Here is an 8,218-nt window from a genome sequence, read left to right as displayed (position 1 = left end):
AGTACGTCCCTTTTTATAAAATCAAAGTGTCAAAGAAAAATTAAATAAAATATATAAGCAGAGTAAAATTTAGATTTTAATAATTAATTTGATTAAAGAATTTAAGCCTGAGTCTCCACATATTACAGTATTTTATAGACTGTTTATTTAAAACCTTTATCTTTTAAGAGAAAATAAGTGTTTCATGGTGTCTGAATTTGCTCCTTCATATGATAATTTCAATCCTTATCACTGAAATCAAAATAACAAATTCATGAAGCAGAGACTGAATATAAGGCATTAAGTTGCTTTTCTTCAACTTCAAAAAAACCTGAAATGATATAGTTCCTAATTTAGTGATCAAAAATAACCAAAAGTAAATACGGGTAGAGAATATCTTGCTATTGATTCACTGAGGTTAAGCATGAACTTAACTAAAGGTCTGTTTTGTTTTGTATTTTTATAAATCTATTTACTTTTTATTTTTATTCTGGCTGCGTTGGGTCTTTGTTGCTGTGTGCGGGCTTTCTCTGGTTGCGGTGAGCGGCGGCTACTCTTCATTGCAGTGCACGGGCTTCTCACTGCAGTGTCTTCTCTTGTTGAGGAGCACGGGCTCCAGGCGCGCGGGCTTCAGTAGTTGTGGCACACGGGCTCAGTAGTTGTGGCTCGCGGGCTCTAGAGCGCAGGCTCAGTAGTTGTGGTGCACGGGCTTAGTTGCTCCGCAGCATGTGGGATCTTCCCGGGCCAGGGCTCGAACCCGTGTCCCCTGCATTGGCAGGCGGATTCTTAACCACTGTGCCACCAGGGAAGCTCCTAAAGGTCTGTTTTGTTCATAGAGATTTGCTTCAGTATTTCTGTATTGAGAGTTACTTCCTTGAAAGTTATAGTTTTACATTTATTATCACTGTTGAAGAGTCTCTCCTTGACCAAACTTTAGTCAGGCTCCTCTGAACTCTCTCCAATTAGACCTTAACTTTTGGGCTTCTGTGTTCATCTCTGCATTGTCCAATTTTAGCAAGAAACCTACTATGTCAGTTTAACCAGAATCCCCCACCCTCAATATTGATCACGCTGGATATCTGATTAGGTTCCTCATCTCTACCATCCCCCATGTAATATCTGACCACCTGGCCTGCCTTCATCAACAATCCTGTTTAGGTCTGTGTAGCCAGAATCCCCCTTATTTTCATGTTTCTTTCCTCTTAGTAATTTTTACCCCACCCTTCTACTTGGCTATACAGCCCCAGTTCTCCTAGTTGTATTCCAAGTTTGAGCCCAATCTCTCTCCTCCACTGCAAAACCACATTGCAGTGGTCCCTACAACTATCGTGATAGTCTCCCTGAATAAAGTCTGCTTTACTAATCTTTATAAGTGTCATGAACAATTTTTTCTTAAACATCACTACCAACATTATGAGTAATTTTCTCCTTGCCTCTCGGTTACAGAGAGAAATTTTCAAAGTAAATCCCTCCCCCACCACCAGGAAAAAAACAAATTTAAAGAACTACGTAACTAAGAATAAAAAAAGTAGAAAGGAGGAGACTGGTATACATCTCTAGCCAATCTAATGCACATTAATACTGATCATCTAATAGAATTATTGTTACATTCAGTTTTCCAAAATCAGCACAGTCTAGGCACCTCACCAACGGCCTTTATGGGCCTTTCTTGCTTAAAATATAAGAAGATAAAAAGTTAGCCAAATACATGGGCCACATAAAATAAAATCATCAAAATCAAATGAACTTCAGATGAGACAGGAAGGACACCAGATCTGAATATGCATCTGAAATAAAACTGAAGAGCAAAAGCTAAAGCCCTCTCAGTGTGAGCAGATTCTGAAACACTAATCAAGACCTGGAATCCTGCCATAGAAGCAATCTAGAAAACATGCCAAAATGACCATATGGCTGCCCTGCAGAAATCTGGAAAGGAACCAGTCAAGAAGCTGACAAGAGAAACAAACATGCTTCTCACCAAATGAGGCCTGACACAGCCTGGAACCTGAGGTCTGTCAAGAAAAGCAAACAAAAAAATGTAGTCAAGCAGCCATTTAGGAATGATTCTTCTCTAGGTTATAGCTCACTCAAATTTGTGTCAAATGATACATAAATTGAGATACAACATTTGGAGGAAGGCCTTCAGCCTGTTTTCAAAGTAAACCCAAGAGAGTATCTTCTTGTATCAAGGTTGTAAAAGAAAACTTCACCAAGATGGCCATGAAGGCTGGTGACAAGCACTGGAGGAATACACAACAAATTAAGATGGAGTTCTGACATCTGGAATATATCTATAAAGAAATTACATATATGGCAGCTGAGATGCTAAAGATTTTTAAGTTCATTTTTTTTCTGGTGGAAAATGGTATTTCTTTAAGGAAGCCTGGCAAAGTCATAATTAGTAGAAGAACATTCTATAAACTTTATGAACTTCCAATGAATTCGATTAATAGAGCTTCCAAACATCTGAAATCTTACATAACTAATGGTCTCAAATGTTAAAGAAATAACCACAAAATATTAGCAACTATAAAACAACCAAAATAAGATGACCAAAAATGGATATTAATACAGTAAGTGAAAGGAAAGCAAATATTCCTTAACCAGAAGGCAAAATGTTTAACAAAATTTTGTTTCAAAGCACTTAACTTCCAGTTAAAGCAGCGGTAGAGCTTAGAAAATTTTTAACCAAATGAGACAGATCCACTATTATATCCCAATTAAAAACAAAAAAAACTAACAAAAAAGACTATAATAAAGGCTACAGAATGGGCTATATCTTTACCACAGTATGACAACCAATATTACTGATCAAACTCCTTGATTTTTAAAGTAGGGAAAACTGTGATCTAATAGTTCAAAACAAGCTAAAAATATTCTTTAAATGACAGAAGCAACGAAAAACCTCAGAAGGAGAAAAACTGAAAAATGTTGTGTTTGAGAACAAGGAAGATATGAAAAGAGAGGTGATCAAACTGAGGAAAGATTTAGAAATACAAGAAAAACTTATTTCAGGAATGAAGACTAAGTTAAGAAGAAGCACAGTGGGTTAATGCCTTACCAAAAGTACAAAATGGAACATAAGACAAATTTTAGAATTAAAAAAAAAGAAGAGGTAAAAAGATTTTAAGAGACAATAATTAATATGTAACATAAGCAAGACTGTCCAATATATGTTTAGTAGGAGTCCCTGAAGAAGACCAAAGCAACAAAGCAAAAAATACTAAAAACTATAATAAAACTCTCCTGGAATAAAAGATAACTTCAAACTACATATTGAAAGACTATACATGTATCTGAGAAAATGATACAGCCCAAATCGAACACATTTTAATGAAGCTAGAGTGACCTTCAAGTATAAAAACCCATAGATGAAAACTTCTTATAGTCTTGTATATTCTTGCTACATAATACATGAGAACTCAAGGAATATTGTTCCCATAAGTCTGTCCTGAAGAATCTACCAGAGAATAAGCTTCAAACAACCAACAGCTTGGAAAGGAATTAACATAAGGGCTCCTGGAATGTGTGAGCCATTCAGGTAGTAACTTTCAAAGGGGAAGAGAGTAGCAGAATGCTCAATATCTCTCAGGTAAGTTCTCCATCATTCCATGAAAGAAATGACCAGAGAAGGATTGGAAATTCATATAGTTATTCTCTCAGCACATCTGTAAGACTACGAATTTCCAGAATATCTGATAACCAAATGTAGTTATTAAAGTTCTTATAGAACCAGATATATATATATATACATATATTTTTAAACATTTTAATATTCCTCCAATATTTTATTGTGTTGACTCTGAGAAAAATTAATGTTAGTCTTAGAGAGGTATACTTTCTTCCTAGGTAACCTAGTAGAGAAATTAGCTCCTGCCCAACCTCGTGAAGAAACTAATTGAAATGGGGCATCCATAGTCACTCCATTAATAGAATTTTTCCCCATCCCCTTCCTCTAGAGCTGGCAATTACAGAGTAAAGTTTGAAAGTCAATCCTACAGAAGCCTGCAGCAAGAACCAGGAATGGATCAAGGAACGGGAATTCCTCTTACGGGGAAAGGTGGAGTTTACCAGGGGAAAAGGTAGAACAATGGGCTGAGGGACTTGAAGAGAGAGTCATTTGGAAAAAAACAAGATGGAAAGAAGCCTTGAAGAGCACCTTCACCTTGCAAGGAGCTAAATCAATAAGGATCTGCTTTTTGAAGGAACAAAAGTAAGCAACCTCTGTCCACATCATCCCAGTATCTATGGGACAGGTCAATAAAGAACAAAAAGTCCTCAAATAATTGTCAAGACCAAGAAAGAACTGATTGACTATTAACATTATGGAATCAGGGTCTTACCACTATTACAAAAGGACAACCAAATTTTACCATGTAATACAAGATCTTTATGATGAAATCTGTATGAGGACTATAGTTCCTCTGATCCTGAAAAAGAGTCTGAAAATTATCAGCTTTCTCATCTCTTATTTGAATAAAGAATAATGACTTAATATGGCAGAGAAAGCACAACAGTCTCCTAGACAAGTAAATATCTCTTCTTAAATCTAGACTGAAAATTTGTAGAATTCTAAATCCAAATACATTTTAACAACACACAATTTATAGTGAAAATAAGATTCAAGCATTTAAGTCTAAGTTATAAACATTTTGTTTAGGTAATAAAACCTACAGATTAGCTCATAATAGCATAATAATAGGGTAAACAGTTAACTCCATGGTTAAGTAGAAAAGGTTAAGGAGAAAGGCTTAGGAAAAGAGTAACTGCTTAACCTCAAAAAGATATGACTGCTAGTCAAGCTAATTTACTGATGGTAGGCAAATGATAAACAGAACTCTGAACTGAAAATACATCTGGATACCACGGATTTGCTTCATGCAAAAGAATCTAGTAAATTAAATCTAGCCGACCAGCTGTATTTTCCCCCACATTGTGTCTCCAAATCCAGCAATGGTGAATATATTGTTGACTGGGAAATATATAACTACACTTCTGTAGAATAAACGCAAAATCAATAGGCTCAACAGAATGAAGGCTTCAGAAATAAGGAAACACAGATGTTTATTCTAGCATTTACTTTCATAAATATTGACAGCAAAGAATCAAATATGTAGCTGTGAAGCAGTAATATATCCAAAATTGGATGCTTCATTAAAGCTGGATATGGCCCAAAGCTGCAGGAAAACATCCTGAAGGAAAACGTCTTATACAAATGATACCTTTGTAGAGGCCATGGAGTAAAACAGAACATGGTAAAAACCAGTTCCGTGTTTGCATACACAGGACACCTTCCACCTCAACAATTCTACAAATATTGTGCATAAAAGGTTGCCAGGAAACACTGCCAAGGACTGGGATCAACTTCAGAAAAAATGAAATAAAACTACTAGCGGCATGACTAAGTGTAGGGGAAAAGTGTCATAAAATATTTTAGAAGAGCATCATATTTTATTCCTCCAGAACAGGCATAGAACTGGCCATTATAATCTTAGCCAAAAACAGTCTATTGATATTACTGATTGAACTGGACTTCAATCAAAATGGCACTGCCCAGGAGCTACAAATGGACTGAAGTCACAAAGTTCCAGAGTTTGTTATTAGCATCTAAGTTAATTTTTTCCCTTAAATGATGAAAGAACATTGTTCAATCCAAAAGCCCAAGAAATGAGCGAACAAATATCAGACTACACTTTTGGATATAGCTTGAATCATTAACAATACCTACAATAGCTAGGGCATTTATAATAAAAACCTGAACAACACTTCCAGATGTACTAAAAAGACTCATCTCAACATGGGAAGAAAACAAAACCACACTATAGAAAAGAGATGGGTCAACTGGATTTTTGTCTGCCTTTTTTTCTCTATTCTTTCCTTCTTTACCTCTGACCAGAATTTTTTAAATCCTTTCTATGTAGTGTTTGAGACAGGACAAGTACGAACAATATATAGTCAAACATTATGAATAATACAGTTAACATCTTTTTCATGGATATGTCAAATCACTCATTTATCTGTCTCTTCCCCTGCCCCATATTTTAGCTATTTTACTTTCATTTAAGAATGAAATAAGAAAGCGAAACCTAATATGATTCACTATTTTGTTTATACTTAAATGATGAATGTAAAACTTATCTACCAGAGGGTAGGCTCCTTCCTAAAAGTAAAGCTCTTGTCTTTTTCTGTTTGTTTCTCTAACACCTAACACAACTACTCTAGTTTTGTTGAACCTGTGGATATCAGTTATCCATCCTTTCCTTACTTTTAAATAAATTAATACTCAAAAACTAGAAATCACCTGGCATATATTATGGAACTCATTAGCAAAGTAGGCTTCCTGGAAGAGCCTCAAATAGAATGGCTCCACGTTTCTTTTTAATATTCTGTATGTGAGGCTCATCTAAAATCATTGTGAATAAAGTGCAAGACAGTGACAAAAATAACTTGAACTCAGATCTCTATCATCCCATTTTCCACATTTACATAAAAGGCTATGATTTCCATGCTTAGGTATTTCACAAACAGCTCATTAAACAGGTTCATATAATAAATAACTCTTCATATAGTGCATAGCCAAGAAAAATAACATATTTATATAAAATAACAAGACCACTTAATAAGACCACTAAACTTCGTGTCCTGCCAGGCACTCTGGGAGACAATGGATTTATTTCCACATGGCTATCAATTCTTATAATGTCTCCAAATTTTTTTGAAAATAGTTTCTTAAATTATTAATCAAAGAGTAGTTATAGCATCTTCAGTTAATGAAATAGCAAATTATATAAAACTAAATACATTCCACCAAGATCACACAATCGAACTTGATGAAGGATGTCTTGCATACTGACAGAAGCACTGATAACAATGAACCACACTTGCCTATGTGATGGATCACACGAGGTAAGAGTGAGACTCCCAAGGTGAACTTTCAAAGTGGCTCCAGTAGTAGCAGCTGGTAGACCACCTTTCTTTAAACTGTGAGGTGCAGTAAAGTTGCTAATGCTAACAGCTACAAGTTTTTAAAATTCGTGGCTTATCACAATAAAAACCCAATGTGTATCTTCCTGGCTGACAGATGGCCTTCTATATGATCATTCCGGGATTCAGACTTCCTTCATCTTGTAGCTCCACCATTCCTCCAGGGCCTTGGTTGGAGTCCTCTGCTAGATTCTCTGCTTCCAGCTGGCAGATGAGGGAAGAGAATGAATGACCAGGATCAAACTAGTGCTTTTTTATTGAACACAGATGAAAATGTTATATATCACAAAGCCTTATCTAATTGTAAGGAGGGGTAGGAAAAAGAGTCTTGATGTGGGCCAACAGGGAGACAAAACAGGGTTTGGTGAATCCTTAGAAGTCTCTACTATAGAAGGGCTTAACTCCCTTTGTCTGAATTATCTTGGAGATGGTTTGAGCCAAATTTTAGAGTAAGTCTTGCTAAATTATTACAATTGTCACCATAAATAGAATGATCTAACTTAATCTAATTTACAGTAATCATTAGATTACCTTCCACTGACACGGAATCCTTGCCTGACAAGGAACAAGTATGGAGCTATTGAAAGATAATAGCATTTTCAATACAAAGTGAGTTCAGTTTACAAAGAACTTGAGGTACACCATCGAGGATGCTGAGGTGAGTCTTTTATGTCAAGCAAAGGATTGTGAACTGCAGAATTTTTTTTTTTTAAAAGAAAGACTATGTTTATAAAGAAAGACTGTGCAATGGGTCAATTAGAGAGGGGAGACTAATGGTGGGGGAACCACTTAAGAGGCAGCAGTTCTAACAAATCAAGCAATAAGTAATAACGGAGCCGTGAGGGGATGGAAAGAAGCTACCAGATTCAGGACATAATTCTAAGGAGATGGGATAAGATATGGTGATCAGTAGGATGAGAGAAATGAGAGAGGAGGAAAAGTTAATAATTATGCTGCAAGGAAGTTAAGAACCCAACCCAATGATGCTCTGGGTCTGAAAGTCTTATTAATAAATTATTGATTTTCTGTTAGTAGCACAGAAAAATACACTAGGCCACTTTTTCAAAGCATGTTACCTAAGGGAGTATGATATATTCTACGTGAAACATCAGTGGAATATACTTTAAATTAAAACTTTTTATACAAATAGTAACAAGATCAGCAAGAAGGTAAAGAGCATGAGCAAAACATCCAAAGACAATTATAATGATATTTTAAAATATTTGGATATGTAGACTTGCAGGATGTAAGCATC

General features: G+C 35.7%; 1 protein-coding gene across 1 annotated transcript in view; it reads right to left on the bottom strand.

Annotated features, from left to right (window-relative positions):
* Positions 1-6,140: 6,140 nt before the first annotated feature.
* LOC309657057 (uncharacterized protein) overlaps positions 6,141-8,218 on the bottom strand; it is a gene marked incomplete at its 5' end in the record, with an annotated part of 131,418 nt that continues 129,340 nt past the window's right edge. Inside the window, one exon of the mRNA XM_082454017.1 lies at positions 6,141-7,167. Coding sequence (XP_082310143.1) covers positions 7,069-7,167 — 99 coding nt within the window. The 3' untranslated portion in view covers positions 6,141-7,068. The remainder of the gene's footprint in view (positions 7,168-8,218) is intronic.

The sequence above is a fragment of the Balaenoptera physalus genome (genome assembly GCF_965194825.1).
Source record: "Balaenoptera physalus genome assembly, chromosome: 3".
In the NCBI taxonomy this organism is placed as follows: domain Eukaryota; kingdom Metazoa; phylum Chordata; class Mammalia; order Artiodactyla; family Balaenopteridae; genus Balaenoptera; species Balaenoptera physalus.
Note: the sequence above shows the minus strand (reverse complement) of the source record. Positions and strands in the feature narration are given on the sequence as shown.